This window comes from Nyctereutes procyonoides, unplaced genomic scaffold (assembly GCF_905146905.1).
Source record: "Nyctereutes procyonoides isolate TBG_1078 unplaced genomic scaffold, NYPRO_anot_genome, whole genome shotgun sequence".
NCBI lineage: Eukaryota > Metazoa > Chordata > Mammalia > Carnivora > Canidae > Nyctereutes > Nyctereutes procyonoides.
In genome coordinates, this window is record NW_026575146.1 from 78,257,749 (window position 1) to 78,282,738 (window position 24,990).

General features: G+C 54.6%; 2 protein-coding genes across 2 annotated transcripts; one reads left to right on the forward strand and one right to left on the reverse strand.

Moving 5' to 3' along the window:
* Nucleotides 1-1,009: 1,009 nt before the first annotated feature.
* Nucleotides 1,010-6,010, reverse strand: ZNF526 (zinc finger protein 526). The gene is given in 4 exon segments (XM_055310507.1): nucleotides 1,010-1,785; nucleotides 1,788-3,659; nucleotides 3,748-3,847; nucleotides 5,944-6,010. Coding segments are annotated over 2 exon segments (2,028 nt in total). The 5' UTR covers nucleotides 3,643-3,659; nucleotides 3,748-3,847; nucleotides 5,944-6,010; the 3' UTR covers nucleotides 1,010-1,612.
* A 1,671-nt stretch (nucleotides 6,011-7,681) lies between these two features.
* Nucleotides 7,682-23,525, forward strand: DEDD2 (death effector domain containing 2). Its single transcript, XM_055310948.1, is given in 6 exon segments — nucleotides 7,682-7,800; nucleotides 8,415-8,770; nucleotides 10,316-10,441; nucleotides 13,671-13,817; nucleotides 22,331-22,687; nucleotides 22,690-23,525. Coding segments are annotated over 5 exon segments (990 nt in total). The 5' UTR covers nucleotides 7,682-7,800; nucleotides 8,415-8,442; the 3' UTR covers nucleotides 22,722-23,525.
* The last annotated feature ends 1,465 nt before the right edge of the window (nucleotides 23,526-24,990 follow it).

The following is a 24,990-nucleotide window of genomic DNA, read 5'->3' on the forward strand; positions in this document are numbered from 1 at the left end:
TTTCCCTCCTAGACCATCTTCAGCCTCCCCCCTTGCCCCACCCTGATGTCAGGGAGCCCTAAGCCCCACTTCTGACCCTCCTTGCCTCGCTACTAACCCACCCTGCCCCCACTTCTCAGTCTGGCCTTCCCAGGTCCAGACCTGCCTCCCTCACAGACGCCTTTCAGCCATGGCCTCCCCTGCCTGAACACCTCGGTCTGCAGAGGCCTGGCGGGAACTTGTTCCAGGGACCTGCCATAAACCCTCTACTTGTTTACAGAAGAAGGACTGCCAACCCAGGTAACCTTTGAAAAAATTGGGAAGTTCTTCCTGTTCCTCAGACCTTTGATCTTTCGAGGTACGATCAAACGTCAGCTGCTGTGTGACAGCAGCTCACTTTTTCACTTTCCCTCCAGTTGGAACAGAGCCTCCTCTGAGTGCTGCCATGCCTGTCTCAGTCTCCAGTCCCTTACTCGGCAGTACTGGTGGCAGACACGGACTGAAGGCACCCACCCCACCCCCGCCCTGGATTCAAATCTCAGCGACACTGCTGCCTAATGTGAGACCTTGGGCGAGTCTCTGTCCCTGTCTTCTCATCCACACAATGGGGCTAATAATGAGATCACCTCACAGGCCTGCTGCGTCATAATCCATGCACAGTGCTAGCCACGGTGCCTGCCACGGCTAGGCAGTCGCGTTTGCTGTTATTGTAGCTGTGAATAACTGGACCCTTTCCAAGTATACCAAGAACTCACCCTCTTTGCAGTGCTGTCTGCCTGCTATGTTCTCTTCCTGTTAGCAGATTCCTAATTGTTCCTCAAGGACTACCCCTCCTAGAGTGGTAGTGGTGGTGGGGGTTTGCTCCCTGCTCTGGGATCCCACTGTCCCCGTACATCCCCATCGCAGCTGGTATCTGCCTGCTGCCCAGGGGCAGGACAGAGCTGCCTCCTTCCTGGCCCCCAGCGTCACCCAGCATGTGCAAGGGAAGGAGGCCGCAGGACTCCCAGGCTGAACAAATCAATGAGACGCACTCAGAAAGCAAGGCGATCTGTACTTGTGTGTTCCTCCTACCCCACTGTGCACCTCCTGGGGTACAGCCTGACTCTGAGTCATTCCTGAAGCTCCAGCACCACCTGGCCTGCCGCAGAGTCCCTAGGTACCTACAGATTTCCCTCCACATTGTCAAAAGTGAGCTTAGGAAGTCCACAGAGATCAAGGCAGAGCCAAGTCCTGGGTGCCCAGAGTCCGGGGAAGGTGAGGGCTTAAGGGACAAGCGAGAACCCGAGGAGGTATGAGACAGCACCCTGCACAGACCTAGCACATGGTCAGGGCTCAGGAAAGGTTCACCTGACATTGCTGGGCACCAGGGTGATGGATACAGAACAAAGAACCTTGGCAGACCCTCTTTTATAACGCAGTGGGGATGACCTGGAACAGATCGCATCAGACCTCAGAGCTTCGGTATCCCGTCAGAGAAAAGTGGCGAGGGAGACCTGGGGAGGACTGTTGTGAGGAGTCAGCGGGTAAGAGGCCAGGGTGGATGCTGGCACCCGGGGGGTGGTCCCCTTTCTCCCCAGAGGGGCCCACAATTGCTGCTGCAACCAAACTCTCTTATTGCCGCTCTTTGGCCACGTCACACGAAGGCCGTGTCCAACTGCAACAGCCCACTAGCCTCACTGGCCCCCAGCGCGGCCTGGCACAGCTGCAGCGTGTCCTCAAGTGCCAGTGGCTGGGACGTCTCGATGATGGCGATGGTCTCCCCAAGCTCGGTGCACATGATGGTCTGCTGAGGCTCGGGGGGCGGGGCGGGGCTGGAGGTGGCGATCGGGGCGGCGGCAGGGTCACGGCCCTGGCTCGGGCATGGACCCGCTGGTGCAGTCGCAGGCCGGCCAGGGCGTGGAACCAGCGGCCGCATGTCCCGCAGTAATAGGGGCTCTTGTTGTACAGGCCAGTGATGGGGAGGCGGGGGGCGCGTGCAAAGGCCACGGGCCGCAGGTGCAGCCTCCGATGCTGCTGCAGGTTGGAGCTCTGTGTGAAGCGCTTGCCGCAGTCCAAGCACTGGTAGGGCCGTACGCCCGTATGTGTCAGCTGGTGGCGGCTGAGGTTGGCCAGGGAAGCAAAGGTCTTGCCACACGAGTGGCACTGGAAGGGCCTCTCGCCCGTGTGCGTCCGCAGGTGGTTGCGCACATGGACCAGCTTCTTGAAGCCCTTGCCGCAGACGCCGCAGCGGTGCCGCCGCTCGGGGGGTCCGTGGACGGCGCGCCGGTGCCGGGAGAGCCGGGAAGCCGAGGCGAATGACTTGGGGCACTGTGGGCAGGGCAGCTGGGCGGGGGGTGCAGGGGGTGGCGGGGGAGGTGCGGGCATGGTGGGTGCCGGGGAAGCTGAGGAGGAGGAAGAGGAGGCCGCCACAGGGGGCGCCCCACTCTTGCCCGCATGTGTGCGTCGGTGGTAGAGAAACTTGGTCATGTTGCTGAATGTCTTGCCGCAACGGCAGCGGTGCAAGGGGTTGGCAGTGTGTGCCCGCCGGTGAGCCACCAATGTGAGCTCTGTGCCGAAGCCGCGGCCACAGTCCACGCACAGGTAGCGGGCTTCCCCGCGGTGCAGCCGCAGGTGCTGCTCCAGGGAGGCCGCCTTCTTGAACACCTTGGAGCACGTGGTACACTCGTGTGTGCCGCCGACATGGGCCCGCCCGTGTGCCAGCAGCCGGTTTGCCGAGCTAAAGCTGCGCTGGCACTGGTTGCAGTGGAAGGGGTGGGCTGTCGATGTGGGGCCCCGGGATGTCCGTCGGTGCCGCCGGCGGGCCTCTGCTGAAGTCCGGTGCTGGGGACAATCCCCACAGCCCTGGGCTGGACCAGCTGTGGCCCTGTTGCCTCCTGTGGCATCATCGCCAACCTCCGCCACCGCCTCCTCTTCCTCCTCTGTCTCTTCCTCATCGTCTTCCTCCTCTTCCTCTTCCTCCTCCTCCTCCAGACCATTCTGCTCCTCTTTCTCTAGGGAGTCAAAGTGGGTGCCTTGATGCTCCAAGAACTCCTCAGGAGTGGCACAGAGGGTCGAACACTCAGGACACTCATAGGGCTCCATCTTCACTTCAGGGGGAGCAGGAGGTGGAGGTGGTGGTGTCGGTGGGGGTAGCGGGGGTGGCCCGGGTGGCTCAGCTGCTGCAGCAGAAAGGTGCTGGGCCTTGCGATGAGCCACCCATAGCTCAGGCGAGGGGAAGAGCTCCTGGCAGTCCCCACACTGGTACTGTATCTGGCTTGCAGACTCCCGGAGGTGGGCGTCCTGGTGGGCCAGGAGCTCACTGGGGGACAGGATGAGCTGGCTGCACTCCCCACACTGGAAAGGCCCATCGTCAGACCCTGCCAGGAGTTCTGGCTCCAAGCCCGGATCCTGGGTGGCCAGAGCCTCGTCCTCGGTGACATTGGGCACGTGCTGCTCCTGGTGTGACAGGACTTCCTCCAGTGTGTTGTAAAGGCTGCCACACTCAGAGCACATGAACTGGTGATGCTGAAAGAAAAGGGATGAGGCCAGGGCCTCTCCAGGGGTCATCTCCGTCACCTCTGTTGACATCTCTGTCATCTCCCCTAACATTGGTATTGCCATCTCTACTGCCCCTGGTGACATCTGTGTTGGAAGCTCAGCCACCTCAGCCGCTACCTCTGCCATGGTGGGGAAGGCAGTGCCTGGAAAAAGAAGGGGGAGCTGATGAAACGTCAGGGCCCCAGGAGAGGGAGGTGGCTTAGGAGCTTCTCTGCCCATCCCCTTACTCACCAGCCTCTTCCAATCAGCAAGCCTGGATCCAGTGTTGGTGCCTCAGTCTTCAATGAACGTGGGATTCTGAGGCTGACACGTGCCCCATGCTGCCGGGCATCTGTAAGACAGGGGCAGCCCCCTCTGATGCTACCCTCCTTCCTTACCCAGAGGGCCAGCTGCCCCTTTCTAAGGACACATGTCTCAGGGTGCCTGGGTGCCTGAGTTGGTTAAGCGTCTGCCTTTGGCTCCAGTCATGATCCTGGGATCGTGGGATAAAGCCCCACATCAGGCTCCCTGCTCAGCAGTGAGTCTGCTTCTCCCCCTCTCTGCCCTCCCCACTGCTTGTGCTCCCTTTTTCACTCTCGCTCTCCAATAAACAAATAAAATCTTAAAAAAAAAAAAAAAAAGAATACCTGTCTCTTTATGCCCCTCAGCCTTTGCCTTTGAGTGCAGTTCCCTCGCTGGGCACCACCTCTCCTCCTAGCGTATGTACACACACAGATGCGGCCAAGCGCTCAAGAGCACAGGCTTTGGACCAGAATGCCCTTGGCTTGAATCTGAGCTCCACCACTTCCTCTCTCTGACACTGTTCTGCCACTTGTGAAATGAGGTAAAAGTACTACTGACCATGAAGGCCCTGGTACCTGAGAAACGTCAAATACAACAACCATGACTTGTAGTTCATCAGAGTATTACTCCTGAACCCGAAATCTTTGCTGTGGCTATTCCCTCTGCCAAGAAGATTCTCTCCTTTCCTGGTCTAGCAAACCCCTACCTAGCACTTCCTTTGTGAGGCCTTTTTTGACATCTCTGCATCCTGAGGGTGAGGTCCACTCCTTCTTCCTTGGGGTTCCTATGGCAACCTGTGCCACCTCTATCGTAGCAGATAACACGTGCCCAGGATGCAAGTCTGTGCTCCTCTCCAGACTGACCATGCAGGCAGGGCAGGTCTAATTTATTGTAGGGGTTGATGTCACCAACAGAACCATGGACCTGGGAGAGGAATTTTTAACTTCCCTGTTCGTGCCCCCACCTCCCCTTCTTTATGTGTGGGCTCAACCCAACCCAACCGAGGCGTCTTCACACAGCAGGGGCTCAGAGACCCTTTAGCAAATGACTGACGCCTCACAGCTAATTTTCTGAATCCAACCTCCACCGTCTCTATCTCTTCTTTAACTCATCTGTTAGTTCCAAAGGGCAGGTGGAGCTCAGATTACAGCCAGGCAGGCAAAGTTGCTCATATTAAGCTACCAGAGAGCAGGAAAGTTGGGTCTCTTCCTCACTGATGTATTTCCAGCACCACTACCTGTAGCCCGCAACAGGTACTCAGTAGATATTCTGTGAATGAATAATGCTCCCTCCAGGAAGTGAGGCCATGAGTATTTAACTTTCCCTGTGCCCCTTCCACTTCTCACAACAGGCCAACTTTCCCATTGGACCGTGAATTCCCACAATAACACAGCCCAGCATGTGACCCTGTTTTCACTCGATGCCCAATAAATGGTCCCTGAATAAATGATTCACTAAAAGCCCAGGCGTTACTCTTTCTTAACTACTTATTCCAACTCCCTCACTAATACCTCAGTTACTACGGCCCTGCACACAACAGCCATTCGGTAAAGGAATGAGTCGACCTGGAGCCCCAGAGTTCAGCTTTTTCCTTGTTTACAGCCACACTCCAAACATAACTCCCATGGGGTAAGGCCCAAGGCCTGGTGGAAGGCTTACACAAAGTAGGCACCCTGTCAATGTCCCTTCAGAAGGTGGCCTGAGCAATCTAAAATTTGGGACTTTTCGTCTGCCTTCCTCCTTTCCCAATTTTGGGATTGTGTGCTACTGGTGCGGAGGGGATAGGGGCTTTTCACACAGTGGGGCAGTAAGTCCTTCCGGGAAAGAACCCACCACGGGCCTGGAAGTTCGAACTTTTCCGCTATACGTCCCCTTTCACCGATCAGACTTAATCAAGTCCGCGGCACGAGAGCGCCCTGCAAGGGGCAGGGGTGGGGGCGGCGGGCTCCAGGAAGGGTCCTGCACGCCGCACGAGCGGAATCAATGCTCTAGGGCACAGAGGAAGGAGCGCTCTCCTTCCACTCCGCGCCGCTCCCGCCCTAACGCAGGCCCCACGGCTCTCCGTCCCCCGGTGTCCCCTTCGTTCTCCCTCCGCCCTCCGTACGCCCAGCGCTCTCTTCCCCGCCCGCCCCGCGGCGCCCTCACCCGTCTCTCTCGCCTCCTGCAGCCCCCGCCGCTCTTGACACAGACCCTCTCAGCTCCAGGCGTGCGGGACCCCTCACTATCCACACCTCCCATTGGGCGGTTCCCTTACCCGCGGCAGCCAATCAGAGCCGGCAGCGGAGGGCACGCGCCCTTGCGCCTGCGTGTTGACGCTCAGGCGGGGCGCCGCGAGTTGCTCCACGCACACAACTGTGCCCCGTGGGCGGAGCTTGGGGGGGGGGCAGGTGAGCGCCTGCGCAGTTCTCCTGGGCTGCTCTCCCAAAAATCAGAAAGTTAAGCGGTGAGAAGTGGGCATCGTTGGAGATCCAGGGCCTGTGGAGTGAATCGGGTGGCGGGAGACCTGGGCAGAAGTGTTATTTCATAGAGGAAGAGGCCGAGCATCTCTGAGAGCATAGCTTTGGAGCCAGACACACCTGGGGTACTTCTCTCAGGGCCTCACTTTTACATTTGTGTAAAACGGACCTGAATCACATCCACCTCAAAGGTTGTTGATTGAAATCAAACACGTAAAAGCGCTCAGCACAGGGCCTGATACACCGTAGGTGCTCATTAGAGCCCATCTAACACGGACATAGTCCTTACCAGTTTGCAAAATTGCTTTCCTTTCCCACCCCCTCTTCAGTTGTCTTAAGGATATTCACTAATCGGACGCCTACTGTGTGTCCGGCCCAGGACTAGGTTTTAATACGTGACAGTTGCCATTAGAGAAAAGGACTCTTCTGAGGTCCCTGCTGCAGCCTAAGCCAACAGTGCTGAGCCAGTGCCAAGCAGGACCCAAGTCCCCTGCTTTCCAAAGGGAGATAATTTCAGGGGTGGGAACCACTAGAGGAGAGGACTTGTTTCAAGGCACAGTGCGAGTCTCGACCTTGAGTCACCTAAGTGTGGGGGGGTGGGCCTTGGCCACCACGCCTAAGGCCCCACCTCAGGGGAGATGCTCAGACTTGCAGCCTGGACTACAGTTGTCTTAATAGGGACCTACCCTCGCCAGAGTGCAGGTTAGAGAGGGGGCATTGGGAGGCCCCTTGATCTTTGAGGGCAGAGATTGGAAAGAGTCGTTGAGGGGGCGTTTGAGACAGGAAAAGGGTGTCTGTAGTAAGGGACCGTGTTGGATGCCATCAGGAAGTGAGCAGTCGGGATGGAGGGGCCTATTGCAATCAGGAAGGAGGTATTGGTCTCTAACATGAGATGGGGAAGCTTCCTGGCCTCGATGGGGGGGGGGCGGTAGGAACTTAGTGATGGGGGCTTCGGAGAGAGATTCCAGTTGGGGTCATGAGATGGGCACAGCTGTGACGTAGGTTCCTGGTTGCCATTAGGGGTAGGGGCAGTCTGATGGAGGAGCATTCAAGTCCGGATCATAAGGGGCCTGGGGGCTATGAGAAGCCCGGACGGTGGCGATTGGGGTTCCTTGCATACAGGCAGATGGAAGCAGCGGTTATGTGGGCGTCTAGGTCGTGCTTAGGATGGGGCCGTAGTCCCTGAGTTGGGTAGTTCCAATAGGGCTCGACGTGGGGCAACAGGGACCCAACCTTAAGTCACGGGCGGACAGAAGCAACCCTGCAACCAAGTACCAGTTCCAACTCAGACGCGGAATCGCTCTCGTCTTGCGCAGGCGCAGCACTGGCGGGCCCCGACGCTACGGTTGGGGGCGGGCCCGGAGGGGGTGGGGCTTGGAAGCTTCACTCTGCGCATGCGCCCAAGGGGCGTGGCGGTCGCACCTGCGCGAGTTGGGGGAAGGAGGAGGGGCGAGGTGACGCAGGCGTAATAATAGAGAAGGTGCCAGAAAGATCCAAAACAAGTGGCTGCGGCCGTCGCCCAGGAGTCCTCAGACGCCGGAATCTGGTGAGGATCCAGAGAGGCCTGAGGGCGACTGGTGGCGGGTAGACGGAGCCACCTGGGTGTTGGGGAGAGAGCGGTACCGCCCTAACAGAGCGAGGGGGTCGGGTTCGGGCAGCACCACCTGTGTGGGGTGAAGGGCTGCTTTGGTCGGCTCCATTGTGGGGGGCAGAGGGTCACTTTCGGACGGTACCATTTGGGTGGAGCCGCGGCGCTGATCGGACAATACCACAGGACCGAGCCAAGGGGCACGTCCGGACAGTGCTGCCCAGAGTCAAAGGGCGGTTGGCAGGGTGCCGCGGGATGGGCCCCCACACTTGTTCGGACCGGATCACTCGGTCGGATCCGGAGGCTGGTTCGGGACATACCACCTGGGGAGGGGTGTGCGGGCCGGGCGGGCCCTACTGGTGGGAGGACGAGCGGGGTCTAGCGTCTCGACCTGTTACTAGGGGACCTCGGGCGATACCATTCTTTTCTGGGGGGAGGCGGACGGCCGGGAAGGCTGGGGTGCGAAGGTGGCCCTGCCCGGCAGCACGGGGCTGGGGAGACGCGCTGGCGGGAGTAGGGCCCGGGTCCTCGCGTCGCTGACCACTGTCCCCTCCGCGCTGTGTGGGTTCTAGGCCCTGGTGCCACCCACCCCTCCCGGACATGGCGCTGTCCGGGTTGACCCCCGCCCCGAGCTGGGAGGAGGATGAATGCCTGGACTACTACGGGATGCTGTCGCTTCACCGTATGTTCGAGGTGGTGGGCGGGCAGCTGACCGAGTGCGAGCTGGAGCTTCTGGCCTTCCTGCTCGACGAGGCCCCCGGCGCGGCCGGCGGTCTGGCCCGCGCCCGAAGCGGCCTGGAGCTGCTGCTGGAGCTGGAGCGCCGCGGACAGTGCGACGAGAGCAACCTTCGCCTGCTGGGGCAACTCCTGCGCGTCCTGGCGCGCCACGACCTGCTGCCGCACCTGGCGCGCAAGAGGCGCCGGCCAGGTATGGTTGAATGGGAGGGCGACAGACTTCCGGTAGGCCTGGGGCCTTGCCCTGGCTGGACCTCCATGGTGGCCTGATAGGGACAGCACCATATCAGCCTGCTTCCCCACTCGCTCCTCCCCTTCTTTGAGAGTATCAATGAGGAACAGGACAGGGAGGAGACATGGCTTTGGGAGACACGAGCTTGTGGAATTTGGCCACATCTGTGACTTGTGGAATTTGGCCACATCTGTGACGTTTGTGGCCACTTTATGGAGGGCTTATTTCATGCTGGGCACAGCGGTAAGCCCTTCATGTGAACTGTCGCCTTATATCCTCCCAGTAATCCTGCGGGGGTGGGGAGCCCTGTTAGTGTCTCCACCTTACAGGGAAAAGAACCGGGTTAAGAGAAGTTAAGCAGCTTGTACCCATATAAGAACTGAATCCTATGTGCTGAGTACAGGAGGTATGGGGTGTTGAGACTGACAAAGTGTTTATTCCATGAAGCTTATGGTTAGTGGAGGGAAGCAGCCATCAAGGCAGATGGTTTATTTTTAGATAGGGTTATGGAAAGACTAAAGCAGAGTTATGGGAATGCAGAGAGTAGAGAGTGCCTTCTAGTGAAGGGAGCTCCCCTCAGATTGGATAACCAGTCCAAACCTTTCTGAGAAAGTGATGGAATGGAGGCTCTCTATTCCTGGTGTGCATAGATCTCAGAGGAGAAAATGCCAGGCAGAGTGAAAGACAGGCTTTCAAGCCCTGAGTCAGTAATGAGTTTGGTATCATCAGAGACCAGTGTGGCAGGAGCAAAGGGGACTGACAAACGAAGAGCAGAGGGGGAGGTAAGAAACCACTTTATTCAGGGGCTTGAAGATGACACAGGTAGAAAGTGTGGGAGTCAGGATTTAAACCTGGCTGGCTTGGCTCTGAGTTGATGCTCTTAATCCTGTGAGGGAAGTACTCCTGGAGGAGCAGTTCTGAGAAGGTGAGGAACCCAAGGGTTTAAGGGATAGAAGTCCTGTGTGTGCATAGGCCCTGAACTGTTGAGCCCTTGGCTGGGTTATCAGGTGCAGTGGCTAGTTGCGGAGGGGGATTGCAAACTTCCCCTGCGCATAGAAAGTCCACGGGAACTGGATAACCAGGAGAGGGGCATCACTAGAGGAGAACCAACAGTGCATTTAGAAAAATATATGTGGAGGTCAGGCTATGGAAGAGGGAATTTGGGGAGCCTGCTTACTTCTTGGGGCTTCAGGGAGCATTGGGGGCAATTGGTGGTGGGGGGCCACATTGCAGGGATCCTGGCCATGACTCGACATACAGAGTCCAGTCCTGACAATTGGAAGCTGCTATAAACATGGGTTGGACAGCCCCAGAAGGTCACAGGTCTCATCTCTCGTAGGCATGTAGCAACCACTGGGCAGGAAGCATTTGAGAGGGAGTGGCTGTCTGGGCTCTGAACTCAGGCACCTAGTGGGGCAGGAGTCCATCTCCAGATGGGAATTGGAGCCTGGGTCGGGGAGGGGTTGGAGGCTGTGAATATTTCTTTCCGTTTTTCTCTCTCTGAAGTGTCTCCAGAACGCTACAACTATGGCACCGCCTCTGGCTCTTCTTCTAAAAGGACTGAAGGTAGCCGTCGTCGCCGTCGCCAGTCCAGTGGTACCTCAGAGGTTCAGCAGGGTCAGTGGGAGACAGGTGAGCCTTGAGAGCTGGGTGTGATGGCAGCGTCCCTTTCTTCCTCCTGAATCCTGGTGAACCCGCTCCATCCCGACCCATCAAGGAAGGGGCCCGAGGGGGTCATTCCGTCTCTACATTCCTTTGTGCGTGGTGTTTATTCTACAAAAGCGTGTGTCCAGAAGCAACGTATAGAATTGTTTGTTGTGGTTTTATGGTGCATCTGAATGACATCACATGGTGGGTGTTCATATGGCTGACTTTGCTGGACGTGTTTCTGAGATTATTTATGTCAAGTACCTTTAATGGGTTTCTTTGAGTTTCCCTGCCAGTTCATGTGGGCAGTCTCCTCTTCCTCCATTCCTAAATTATTCAAACACAATTTGAAGCATACAGAGAAGTTGAAAGATGAGTGCAGTGAGCGTACTCCTATCTTCCACCTCAATTCAGTAATTTTAGCATTTTGACATTTTGGCTTTGTGTGTGTATATGTAACAGTGGGGTTCTTGGGTGAACTCTTTTGAAAGTAAGTTGTAGCCATCAGGATATTTTACTCCTAAATCAGGAGGCATTTCCTGAGGATGAGGAGATTCTCCTAGACTATCTCCAGACCATTATCGGAAGTAAATAAATAATTCTCTTTCATCATCATTTTCACATCTCCCCAAGATTGTCTCCACTCTTAAGATCCACTTTTCATTTATTATATTCCTTAATCTCTTAACTCTAGAATGTAAACTCCTTTCCCATCCCATATTTGTTTCTTTTTTTCCTTTGATGTTGAGTTACTGACCCTGTCAGGCCATTGTTTTGCAGAATGTCCTGATTGTTTTTGGAAGTGACTGATAATTTCCTCATGGTGTCACTGAGCTGGTCCCTTTGGTGCCCTGCATCTGCTGTGAAGTGGGACCCCCCCCCCCAAACACACACACACATATACCTGGAGACAGGTATGGCAATAGCCACCTGGCGCTGTGTATAGTTTATAACTTGAAACTTAAAAAAAAAACAAAACAAAACAAAACTTAAAAATCACGTAAACACGTGGCCAGAAGAGGTTAGAGTAATTTCCAGGGTTGAGAGTTTAGTAAAGTAAGGTGCAATAAAAAGTGGGTCAGGAGGCTTGATTAGGTTCAGGTTACATGTTTTGGCAGGAATGCTCCTTGGTTGATGCCATGTGTTTCACATTAGAACACCTCAGGCTGCTTAAGATCTGGTTTTCTTGTGAGTAGGCAAGTGTGATCACTCGGGTAAGGTGGTGTCTGCCATATTTGTCCTTGGTAAACAGACATTTTCCCCTTTAATGGCTAGACAATCTGTGGGGTGACACTTTGGCACATTCTGTTCCCCAACGCCATCCCCAGTGGCTTTAGCATGTGTTGGTGATCTCCGCCCGAACCAGTGATTACACTGGTGTTCCCAAAATGGTGATTTATTCTTTTCTTATTTTTCAGTGTCTGTTAGCTGGCGTTCTTTCAGGACTTTCCTTTATTTCTCTCTCTTTTCTTGGGGGGGGAGAGGGAGCAGCACTATGTATTCTTGTATTGTTATTTATTTACTGTGTTAGAATTTATTAGTCATTCTTCCTGAGGTTCAAATTGACTAGCTCCTACTGTCTTTTTGATGTGGCTCCATCATTCTTTGGGCTTCCTGCTCTGTGGCACGGTGAGATGTCCTGGACTCAACTTGTACTTTTCCTTCCCCAGTCCTGGAATCTGCTATTTCCAGAAGCCTGTTTCTTTTAGAGGCACTGGCATTTAGAGACCCAGACCTGGGTGCTGAGTGTGTGTGCTGTTTCCAGACTCTTTAGCGAACAGAACTAGAAATTGCTTTTAAGAAATTGGTATTCGTTATTTTGGGGCACTGAGGTGGCTCATTAATGTGGCCAACTTTTGATTCTGGCTCAGGTCATGATCTCAGAGTTGTGGGATCAAGCCCCATGTCGGGGTCTGTGCTGGGCATGGAGCCTGCTTGGGGTTCTCTCTTTCCCCCTCTCTCCTGCTCTCATACATGTGTGTTCGCTTTCTCTTTCTGTCTCCAAAAATAAATTATCTTAGTGTTTTCTTTCTTTTTTTTTTTTAAAGCTTTATTTATTTATTCAGAGAGAGAGAGAGAGAGAGAGAGAGAGGCAGAGACACAGGCAGAGGGAGAAGCAGGCTCCACGCAGGAAGCCCGACGTGGGACTCGATTCCAGGTCTCCAGGATCATACCCCGGGCTGTAGGCGGCACTAAACCACTGCGCCACTGGGGCTGCCCTATTTTAGTGTTTTCAAAGTTAATACTACAAAGACTTTTCTTGGTACTCTAAAAATTTTAGGTATTAATAACTTTGTGATAATAGGTTTGTTTACTTTGTTTTACGACAGGCATAGCTTCGAAAGTACGTCAGTACCAGCACCGCTGCTGACTGTATCTCCTGAATGAAGCATACCATTTATTCCTGGTTCTTCCTGCCCTAGGAGTATATCCCACTGAGAGTTTATAGTCAGAATGTTCTTCCAAGTTACTTGAAATAATTTTTCTGTTCGAATTACCAATTATATATACAACTAGAATCATTTATTTCTGTTTAATTTTATGGTTGGGGGTTTTTGGGGTCTAATATTTTGAGTATGTAAAATAAGTTTCATGACTCAAAGGTCAGAACTAACATGGGTGAGAAAGATGTTCTCAGAAGATGTTCTCAGGATCATTTCCACTGTTGCCCCCCACTCCTAGTGAATAGGTAACTAATTCCATTCATTTCCAATTTATCTTTATAGTGTTTTGTCTTGCAAAAATAACAAATGTGTATATATGCTTATTTTCTCTCTCTCTTTTTTCACACAGATGTAGCAAATTGTAGACACTTGTTTGACTCTTTGCTTTTATTTCACTAACCAATCTGCCCTAGGAGTTACCCTATGTATTTCTTGCTGGATATTTACATTGTGTTCACATTTAGACAATTAGGAAGATGCCCCAGTGGTTTGTTGTCATGCTTGCTTCCTGGCCTTGTGGTGCAGGGGCTTCTTCAGGGTCACACATGGGAGTGGGGCTGCCCAGTAGTAGGGTATGCTCTTCTGGATGATGCTAGGTTGGATATACTCCCTGTTCATTTTATGGCCCAGGACAACTGAGGCCCAGGAAGTGGAGGGGCTCATCCAGGATCTCCTGGCATGGAGACAAGCCTTGATCTCTTCAGCAGGCACCTGCCTATCTGCTCTACCTGTTATCCTGGCCCTCAGTGTGCCCCTCTTTCTCTCCTCAGGCTCCCCACCGACCAAGCGGCAGCGGCGGAGTCGGGGCCGGCCCAGTGGTGGTGCCAGACGGCGGCGGAGAGGGACCCCAACCACCCCCCAGCAGCAGCAGCAGCAAGAGCCAGCCAGACCTGCCTCAGAAGGCAAAGTGACCTGTGGTAGGTGTCTGTGGGCCTTGGTGAATGCATGTATAGTGCCAGTGGCCAGGTGCTGAGCCAGAGGATGGCAGAGACAGACACTGGTCCAGAGAGTGGCACACCTAGTGGGTAGGCAGTGGCTTCTGTTCATCATCAGCCCCTTGCTTTCTACGTCCTGTCTGTCCTGTCCGTAGTTGAAGGATCACATGTACTACCTCCTTCAGGAAGCTTTTACTGACGACCCCTTGCTCTCAGTTTCATTTGTTTTTTTCAGAAAAAATTTTTCCGGGTTCACTTACCCTACAGTCATTTCCTCTGTAGGGGTGGAATAGCATATGGGTAGAAAATGATCCTGGGGCAGGCTGCCAGATTCATCTTTTAGCCTTGGCCTTTAAATAGTCCGTTTGACCTTGGGCAGGTGGCCGAATCCTTTTGTGTAAAACGAGGCTGATACAGTGTTTTCCGAGTAGGGTTGTTGAGTTGAGAGAGAAAATGATTTAACCTGGTAATATGTCCACAACGGTGCCTGGCTTGAGGCCCGCGCTATGCGCTATGTTCCAGTTTGTGGGTTGTCTTGTTATGTGCAGTGTGCTTGGGACAGGAATAGCAGTGAGGTCCCTGCCCTTGGGGAGGCGACCTTCTAGTAGGGTGACAGATCAGTGAAACTAAAGCTCACTTTAGATAGTGCCATGAACAGAGGGTGGGGAGTGGGTGGAGGAGCTTGGCAGGAGCCAAGCCACTGGGCCTGGCAGATCTGGGAATAGATGGGAGTTGGGATTTTATTCCATACAGCACGTGTTACTTAGGGTTTTAGTAGGGGAGCTAGGTGATCTGATACCTGCTTTTGATGGAACTCTGACTCCATCTGGAAAATTAGTTAATAAACAAATTTTGATTTATTTATTTTTTTTTTTGAAGATTTTATTTATTCATGAGACAGAGAGAGAGAGAGAGAGAGAGAGAGAGAGAGAGAGAAGCAGAGACATAGGCAGAGGGAGAAGCAGGCTCCATGCAGGGAGCCTGATGTGGGACTCGATCCCAGGTCTCCAGGATCACGCCCTGGGCTGAAGGCAGTGCTAAACCACCGAGCCACCCGGGCTGCCCACGAGTTTTGATTTATAAAGTGTTTAAAAGCGTGTCAGGCATATAAAGAGTATGTGCCGTGCCAGGTAGGTATTACATAAATTAAATGAAAAGGGAGCAGAGAATAGAGTGAAGAGGCTGGGCAGCCCATGCAGGAGACGAGGGAGGTATGGCCCAGGGACGTTCTCTTGAGGAGAAGGGCTGCCTGGGCCTGTAGGTGTGTTAGGTCAGGTGGGTGGTGGGCTCTGCTCTAGAGATTCATGCTCAGACCTTGCCTTCGAGAAATTCCGGCTGGTTCTAAGGTGTGTAGATGTGCTCTCTTTCACTCAGCCCACACCTCTTTGGTTCCCTCTCTTGAGTGTCACATCCACTCCACGGATGAGGCTGCAGATAACCTGTGCTGAGTGCTGCCAGGAGGAACAGACCAATAGAGCCAGCCAGTGTCCTCCAACAACCCTCAGCTAGAGGGAGTGGCTGCCTGGTGGGCCAGCAGCAATTAGCAGAGCCACTGGGCTGGCTGGCTGCAGCAGAGGGAGTCACTGCCTCCCCCTGCTGAGCTGGGGCTGGGGAGGGGTCTTGTTGCCTGCAGAGGCCTCAGGTCTCTTCCCAGAGGGCAGGGCTGTGGCAGGAAGGTTGTTACCCAGGGTGTGGCTGGGTCTTGCTGGGAGGACTGTAAGCAGGTCTAACTGCTGACTCACTAGGCAGGGTGGGGCTGGAGGGAGGCCCTTCCCAGTAAGGGCACTGGTGGTTCCTTCCCTCTGAAAGCTGGGATGGCTCACCTTTAACGAGGCCCAGTACCAGGGGTGGAAGGAGGCTCGTTCAGACCTGCGTGATCTGCCATTCTTGCCCCTCATGTGTGACCGCTGTGGGGATTGCCCCTAGTCAGGTGCCCTCCCCAGAGGGGTAGAACCAGACCAAACTCTGGGTTTCTGAAGGGGAAGAAGGGTGTCTAGAGTACCCCGGGTTTGGACACAGATCCTCTGAGTTTCCACATCCCTTTCAAGGCCATCCATCGGGCACTGTGCTGGGCATACTACTCACCTGGCCCTGAATTTTCAAGACAGCCCTGAGGTAGGGGTGATAGCACTCCTTGTGCAGAGTGGCAGGGTTGGTTCATTCTCTTATTCCATGTGTATTCTTAGAGAACTTATTACGCACTAGGCACAGCAGGGATGGGAGGTGCTTGTGCATATGGAGCGTGTGTTTTGATGGGAGGAGAAAACCAAGACAGAGAAACTTCAGATGGCAGCTGAGATGAGAAGGCAGAGCAAGGGGGTAGAGAGAGATGGAAAATTCAGCTTTAGATGTGTGGGTGGTAGGGTGGTCTCAGAAGCCCTCTTGGAAGAGATAGAGTGTGTGGATGGCCGGGGAAGAGTGTTCTAGATCTGGGGACAGCAGGTGCCAAGATCTGAGTAAGGGTGAGCCAGTGGTGGTGAAGGGATGGTGAGGAAGCTGGCCAGACTGGAGCCCAGGGAGTAAAGGGGAGATTGCTGGGAGGTGTGGGGCTCATCCTGCAGGGCCAGCAGCATGGGCCAGTGCTTTCTTTGCTTTAAATGACGGAAAGCAGCCAGAGGATTTGAGTGGCAGAATGGACTTTTTTCCTGTTTTCTGTGGTGAAGGGACAGAGGCAGGCACACCGGCATGATGACCCCTTTCCCCCGCCTTCACTGTGCTTCCGCCATTATTATCAGCTCGTGGGTCATCCTGCTGCACCATCCATGGTTTTGGAGTCACTTTCAGGTGTCTTTTTATTTCATCTGTGGATTTTTCACTGTGTATCTCTAAAGGATCAGAATTTTTGAAAAATCACCACGCGAAAGTTAAGTTCCTTAACTGTTTAAATGTCTAATCAGTGCTCCAACGTCTGGTTGTCTCAGAAGTGCTGGTTCTTTTTAAATTTATTTGAGAGCAGGAACAGGGGGAGGGGCAGAGGGAGAAGCAGACTCCCCACTGAGCAGGGGGCCCGATGTGGGACTCCATCCCAGGACCCTGGGATCATGACCTGAGCCAAAGGCAGATGCTCCGTGTGAGCCAACCAGGAGCTGTCTGCTGGCTCTCTAAGTCTCTCCTGATCTCTGATATTTCCTTCGTCATGTCACTTCTCTCTCCCTCCCCATCCCTCTAGCTTTGTATTTGTTGAAAGTAGTTGTCCTGTAGTGATTCCTAAAGACTGGATTTTGTTTTGTTTTGCTTTTAAGTTTTTTTTTTTAAAGATTTTATTTATTTATTCATAGGGATGCAGAGAGAGAGAGGCAGAGGCACTGGCAGAGGGAGAAGCAGGCTCCATGCAGGGAGCCTGATGTGGGACTCGATCCAGGGTCTCCAGGATCACGCCCTGGGCTGCAGGCGGCGCTGAACTGCTGTGCCACCGGGGCTGCCCAAGACTGGATTTTGTTAGTTGCATCCCACAGTTGAGGTGATTGATACGGTCCCCTGTAGTCTGTTTCCTGAAAATCGGTAGTTGGTCTAGAGAGACGTGATCAGATTCTGATGTGATGTTTAGTTTTATTTTCAAGCTCACTCCCCAGGTGGTGGTGTGGCCTTCCATTGGGAAGCAGGTAGTGGCTGCTTATCTTTCTCTGACATTGGTGGCAGTGGCTCCTCATTGCCTCCATCTGTTAGTTTAGCAGAACCTCATATCTGATGTGATGATGCTGGCCACATCCTAGGGAAGAGACTAAAGCAAGGGATGGGTGCCTCTGTTGTCCAGAGGGACCCCTGGAATGGCCGTGGAGGGGCAGGGGTCTTTCCATCAGAGCACCCTGGCTGCCATTCTCCCCCTTGGCCTGTCCCTGTCCCTTCTCTGGTCCTCCACTGGGAATACCTGCCTGTTTCCCTCCAAATCTCCCTCTGCCCTAGTAGAGAGGGGGTTGACGTGTGGGGCAGGAGGACCAGAGAGTGCTGGGGCCCACCAGAGTGTGGGAGCAAGAGCAGCTCTTCTCACTAAGGAGAGTATAGCCATGGCCTCTGCCCTGGGGCCAGTGAGCCTTTCCATCCAGCTGCCCAAGTGGAGAGGGACCGTTGGCCCATGCTTGCTGTTCTGGCCAGAGGACACAGTTCAGCCAGCCCCTGGTCCATGCTCTTCCCCACTCTGCTCCTTCCTGACACACCTGGGCCTGGATCATTCACTTCTCTCTGCTGCATCTTTCCTGGGTTGAACGCCTTTGTCCTTCCCCGACTGCCACCCTGGCTCTGTCCCAGACTGTCAGGCTGCTTCTGGGGTACAGGCGGAGTCCTTTGGGGTGAGGTTGTATCCTTCCTGTGGCCCTCAGAGGGCTCATTATGTGCAAGGCACTGGCCTGTGCTCCTCACTTGCATCCAGCCATGTGATCCCCCAACCAGCCCCAGGAGAGCAGGTGCCGGGGTGAGGTTTTATGGAGGTGGCCACTGCAGTGCGGAGGGCTGTGGTCCCCTCCCAGAGGCTGTGACACCTTGCCCCTCATGATTCCACCCGCACCTCTGCTCATTCCCCTGCCTCCCTTCTCCATGTGCTCCAGCGACACCGGCCCCCAGCCTGTGAAAGCCTCAAGTTCACGTTCAGCTTCTGGACTTTCCTGCAAGCCGGTTTGTCTTCTGGGAAGGCTGCTTTTCCTTCTCTTTCTCTCTCGACCTGCTTGTTCGTCGCATTTTACTTCCAGTGTCATTTCCTAGAGAGGTTCTCTCTGTTACAATCTAAATTACACCTCGTACTCTCTAATTTTCTCTCATGGCCCTTGGGATGTCTTTTAATTACAGGTTTCTGTGTATTGTTGTGTGAGAGGCAGCAAACAGAACAGAGGTAATTAAGAGCTCAGGCTCTGGAGCCAGGCACCCCAGTTGGAACTCCAGCTCTGCCATTTCCTGTCTGTGTGGCCTCAGGCAGGTGACTCATCCTGGGTGCCTCAGTTTCCCCATTTGCCGAAAGGAGTTAACAGCACTGTCCTATAAGGTTGCAAGGATAATCAGAGGGTCAATACATGCCGTGTGTGTGCTAGTCTGCGGTAAATGCTATATGGAGATCATCTATTGTTCTTCGGTCATTTTGGTGAGGACTAAAGGAGAGATTGCACCTGTTGCCTCTGATTCCTGGCTAGGGGGAGTAGAGGGAGGCTCAGGTAATGCAGGTCTTCTTTTCCCTCCTGGAGTCTCCTTGTGCTCTTTCTCTGTGCGTCATGCTGTTGTGTTCCAGACCCGAGGTTGGGCTGTGGCATGGTGAAGGATTTCCTCATTTGTCAATGGAGATAGGAAAGTACGGTGGGGATTTGGGGCTGAAGATCTGGAGAACCGTTGGATAGGGCCTGGCCCACGAGAGGTGCTCCCTAACTGGGGTTTTGTATCTCCTAGGCACACTGGTGGCGGCATGCATGCCATGCTAGCGTTCCTGGCACTTTGTAAATACATCTGTCAAATGAAAGAATGGTTGGGACATACACTAGTCCATCCTGGTCCTGTTGTCCTTCCACTTCCCATGTTGGGGGTAGGCTGTGGTGAACAGTTTCTGCCACAGGTTGAATACCCAACTGTGCTGAGGAGAAAGGCCATCTAGGAGGCTTTCACGGGCTCAGGACATGTGGTCTCGCAAGCTGAGCCTTGGCGGGTGAATGGGGCTGTTGTGGGCAGAGGAGGTAGACAGGTCATTGTGTGAGTGAGTAAGGCTTGTGCTGGGGGTGCTGCCCTTGCACCTGGAGTCTCAGAGCATGGGAGAATGCAGTGGGGACTGAGGGAGGAATTAACTAAGGGGCCCAAGCAAGAGAGAGCCAGGCCTGAGCAGGAGCCATGGGGTAGAGTGGTGGGTGTTGAAATCACAGTTCCTGTTTCTGGGTGCCTTCTGTGTCCTAGGCCCTGGGGCAAGTGCTTTGTGAGTTGCCTTATTGAACCCTCACGATTGCACCATGCAGCAGGGACCTCTTGTTTGTCTGTTTATGTTTTTCAGATGGGGAAACTGAGGCTCAGAGAGGTGAGGTCACATGCCCAAGGCCCCACAGCTAGAGAGTGGCAGAGCCGGGACTCGCCTCAAGGTCTGTCGGACTCCGCCACCTGGCTCTGTGCCTCTGCCACTGAGCTGCTTCGTGTGGCCTTGGACAGGTGCTGCCCCTCCCAATCCCCTGCTCCCTGGCCCACACCAGTTGAGGGCATGGTCAGACGCCCCTGGGAGTCTAGGATGTGGGCTTGGAGGTCTTGTGTGGTTCTTTTTTTTTTTTTTTTTTTTTTCTTGTGTGGTTCTTAAGATGGAAGGAGCTGGGCCTGAGTGTTGTGGGAAGTCCGAGGGGCCAAGGCCAGGTAGGTTGCCCTGGGCTTCAGGCAGAGAGGATGAGGTTCTCCTTGAGGTAGAAAGAGAAAGGGTTTAGGTGGGAGGAGGAAGTGGGTACTACTGAGAAGTCATCTGGGGCAGCAGGGACCTGCCTTCTACCTTGTGCTCTGCTGCTGACACTGTGTATGGAAGGCTAAGGGAGATGGGGACATGGCACTTCCCCTTCCAGAGCTTCAGTTTCCTCATCTGTCAAATGGGTTGCATGTGGCCCCTGCCCCTACAGGGCTGGTCCTTCTGAATACTAGGGGTAAAGCATTGGCACATCGGAGCTGTTGGCGGTTGCCGTTCTTGGAGCACTTGTCGGGCACTATTTGCAGTGCTAGCCACTTCTTTTCCATCCATCGCTCTCTCTTTAATCCTTTCAGCAGCCTTCCAGAGTCAGAATTCCCTGGTTCAGGCAAGAACCTAGGCTCAGAGAGGTGGTGGCTTGTGCCGGTCACACAGCTGGTGCCTTAAGGCTCCTGGGTTAGAATTGTTTCCATTGACCAGAAGCTGCCCTGTGGGGCACAGGAGGTTCAGTGACCTCTGTGGGGCACTACCACTCCCTGGCCTTGTGACCTTGGAAAAATCACTTCCCTTCTCTTTGCCTCCACTTGCTCACCTGTAAATTGGGGTGATAATAGGGCCTGCCTTACGGGGTGTTCATGGATTAAATGAGTTCATATGTGGGTAGTGCCTGTTGTCATTTCCAGCTCATAGCTGATTCTCACAGCCGGTGTTGTTTGAAGAGGAGGTTCTGTTAGTAGCCTGTGTCACAAGTGGGAGTTCAGTAATCCCACAGGGAGGTGTGATACGCCTGAGGACACATTTACAGGGACAGTCTAGGAAGAAGTCTTGGAGCCTGTGCCCTTTGCAGAGCTGTCCTCTCATTTGGGCAGATATGGGTAGGGTTGTAAGCAACAAACTCCGCTCAGACTGGCCTTAGCAGAAAGGGCATTGATTGTAGCTGCAAATTTGGGTGTTCGGGGGATGCATAAGAAACCCCTGTTTCTTCCTCTCTGTTGTTGACCCTGGGTAGGCTTCATACTCTCCCCTCCTGGTGGCCAGGTGGCCCCCAGGAGCTCCGGGCTTACAGCCCACCATCTCAGCAGCCTCTGAGGGTAAAGAGCACCTGCTGCCAGCAGATCCAGCCAGGTCCAGCCTTGAGACTCCTGGGTGGTGCTCACTTGGTGGGTGGGTGCTAAGGATGTGGCTGGCCCCAAAGGAGTCTCTCTGGTGGCAGGAGGACGTGAGGCCGGTTGCCTCAAAGCAAATCCGTTGGTCCATGCATTGGTTCTTTCACAAATATGTATTGAACACCCACTGTGTGCCACAGGGCTACACACGTGAATAAAACAGACAGTCCCCTGGGGGCACCTGGGTGGCTCAGTGGTTGAACCTCTTGTCTTTGGCTCAGGTCCTGATACCGGAGTCCTGGGATCAAGTCCCACATTGGGCTCCTTGCAGGAAGCCTACTTCTCCCTCTGCCTGTGTCTCTGCCTCTCTGTGTCTCTCATGAATGAATGATAAAATCTTTAAAAACAAAAACAAAACCAGATAGCCCCTAACTTCAGGGGGCTCACAGGAGGCTCACCCAGAGGAGACAGGTGATAAGCATGACAGTATAAGGGAGAGCACAGAGGAGGTTAGAAGGTGGTAAGTGCCTTGGGAAGACATGGAGCAGGGTGTGAGGGACTGGGAATGTGGGGGGCCAGGGTGCTGGTGGTGAAGTTTTCACTGGGAGGTTGGGGAGGCTTCATTGGGAAGGTGGCATTTGAAGGAAGTAAGGGAGCAAGTGCTACAGGGACACACAGAGCATCCTTAGTCAAAGGAGAGGGCAGGGATGGATAGAACCTGCTTGGTGAGTGGAGGTACAGCAGAGTGCTAAGGCTAGAGTGGGGCACGTGAGGGGAGAGGAGGTTGTGGGGTCAGGAAGGAGGTAACAGAGGCCAGGCCACAGGAGGGAAGCCATGGGAGGGTGTCACCCATCCTTGGGTGTGGGTGCCAGAAGGGGGAAGGATGTGGGTAGGTGCAGTGCAACCCATGGGGTGGTGGGAGGAGCTTGTGGGGGAGGAAAGGTGAGAGGAAGGGTTTCTGTCCTTAGTCCCATTGTATCCTCCAGTCCCATTGCACAGTGTGTGAAGTGTTGGCCCCTCCCTGACTGGTCCCTCCTTCTCCGCAGACATCCGGCTCAGGGTGCGAGCAGAGTACTGTGAGCACGGGCCTGCCTTGGAGCAGGGCGTGGCATCCCGGCGGCCCCAGGCGCTGGCACGGCAGCTGGACGTGTTTGGGCAGGCCACCGCAGTGCTGCGCTCACGAGACCTGGGCTCCGTGGTTTGCGACATCAAGTTCTCAGAGCTCTCCTATCTGGACGCCTTCTGGGGCGACTACCTGAGTGGTGCCCTGCTGCAGGCCCTGCGGGGCGTGTTCCTGACTGAGGCCCTTCGTGAGGCCGTGGGCCGGGAGGCTGTCCGCCTGCTGGTCAGTGTGGACGAGGCCGACTACGAGGCCGGCCGGCGCCGCCTGCTGCTGATGGAGGAGGAGGGGGACGGCGCCCGACTGAGGCCTCCTGATCCTGGAACGGGGAGGACTAAACCCACCTCCTAGCCTCTGGGCTATTTCCTCCCCCAGAGGACATCCATCTCTGCCCCTAGAGGACTGTCACTCCAGCAGCTCTGAGGACTGGGACAGATGGCCTGGCTCCTTGACAGACTCTCCCACAGGATGTGGGCTCTGAGGCCTAAACCACTTCCACCTGAGTTTCCTTCCCAACCTCCTCCCCACCCTACCCTCTGGTGTGTACCCCCAGCTTCAGGAGGCCAGGGACTCAGGCATGCAGATCAGAAAGGGAGGGAGGCATAGCTACACATTCACCAAAGGCCCCCTGCACACAGTGTCCCTGCCTCTGGGCTGTGCACGAACATGCACACTGCCCCTCTGGAATCTCACCTGGGCTCCTGCCCTGGCCACCACACATGTCTTTGGCCCAAGGGCTTCTCTCTCAGGATCTCTGATTTTACTGCCCCCAATCCTGGACCTCAGCTACGCTGGGCACTGGGGCTTGGGTGTACACGGGGCCTGCTCACCTTGCCCACACATCTCTACAGCCAGCCAGGGCTCTGCCCAGCTTCCATACACAGACCTGGCTCTCCACATTTTCCTGCTGCCCATGGTTGGATGCAGACTTGCACAAGGACCTGCACTTGGAATGTCACACATGCATCACAGCAGTATCAGACCAAGTGTGTTGTCACCCATGGGGCCAGGATCAGCAACTTCCTTCTCAGAAAGGGAAGGCAAAGGCTTGGGGCTGATGGGAAAGGCCTTTTACAAATGGCACCAATAAAACTGCCCTGGATTGGGGCTTAGGGTGGGCATCAAGGCTCCCTAGGACTCTTTCTTTGTGGGTTGGGGGAAGGAGCTGATGAGATCCTGGGGTTCCTGGCCCGGTATCAGGCTGGAGGAGGGGTAGGGTGCTGGGGCATCATCCGCCGCTGGCACCACAGGCCTGCTGCCCTCCTCTCTGGGCCTCAGTTTCCTCATCTGTCAAAGGGAATACTGCCTTGGAGTCCTAACCCGTCCCAACCGCATTTGCTCTTGTTTTATTCCTGAGAATACTACTATTTTATTTTATTCCCAGAGGTGAGCCAGCTCTCTAGCCCAAAGCTTTGGAAACCAAACTGGTCATGAGCCACAGTTCTCTGCCTGGAATCCCTTTTCAGCTGGCTCTTCGTGCCTTCTGGACGGTCACCTCTTAAATCTGAACCTGCATTCTTCCTCCCGAGGCGCAGTACGGCTTTCTGCTCCCTTGCGGCTACAGGAGGTTGTGGCCTCCTGGGTTTCCCGATCCCTCATTTAAGGGCCTAGGAACTCAGGTTTCTTACACAATAACCAAGGTTTTCCTTCCTGTGGGGAAGAGAACCAAAGTTAGGGGGTGGCAGGGACTGTTGGCCTTTCCTGGGGAAGTGGGCGCTCCTGCCCACACTTGGGAACCTGGACGCCTGGCCTGTGTTGGTGTAGAGGGAGAGTGGCAAGTCTGGGGGCTGAGTTCTGTCCTGGAGTCAGGACCTGGTCTATTTGCTCTGTGACTTCAGACTAGCCCTTCACCCTCGCCGGGAGGGAGCTGAGGTCTCCTGGGCACCCACTCAAGATCTATTTATTTGATGCTTAGCCTGTGTGAAGTAGGGATTCTACCCCCATTTTTTTTTTTTTAAATGCAATGTTTATTTATTTTTTTTAATTTTTTTTTTATTTATTTTATGATAGTCACACAGAGAGAGAGAAAGAGGCAGAGACATAGGCAGAGGGAGAAGCAGGCTCCATGCACCGGGAGCCCAATGTGGGATTCGATCCCGGGTCTCCAGGATCGCGCCCTGGGCCAAAGGCAGGCGCCAAACCGCTGCGCCACCCAGGGATCCCTTCTACCCCCATTTTTGACAGGAAATGGGCTTCTGAGAAGGGAGGTGACTTGCCTGGGGGATGGAGAAGCGCTGAGCTCCAGAGCTCTCTGCCCTAGTGGACGCAGGTTGGGGAGGCAGGTGGGAGGTTTCCACGCCCCTTCCTCCCAACAGCTGGGGGACTCTCCTGGGTCTGGGCGGGAGTAGGTTTTCTCTTGAAGGTTTGGGGCTTTCCGTACTTGGGTGTCGAGCGGCTGCCGGTACTGCCGCCGCTGGGCTGAGCTGCAGAGTTGGCCTCTTCATGGTCTTTGAGGCCTGTCTCTCCGCCCCTTTTGAGTGATGACTCCGCCTCCTCGCTGGGAGAGATTCGGGCCCCGTCCGCGCGTCAGTTCCGTGACACGGGCCCCGCCCGCGCCCCGCCCAGGCCCCGCCCGTCCTCTAGGCT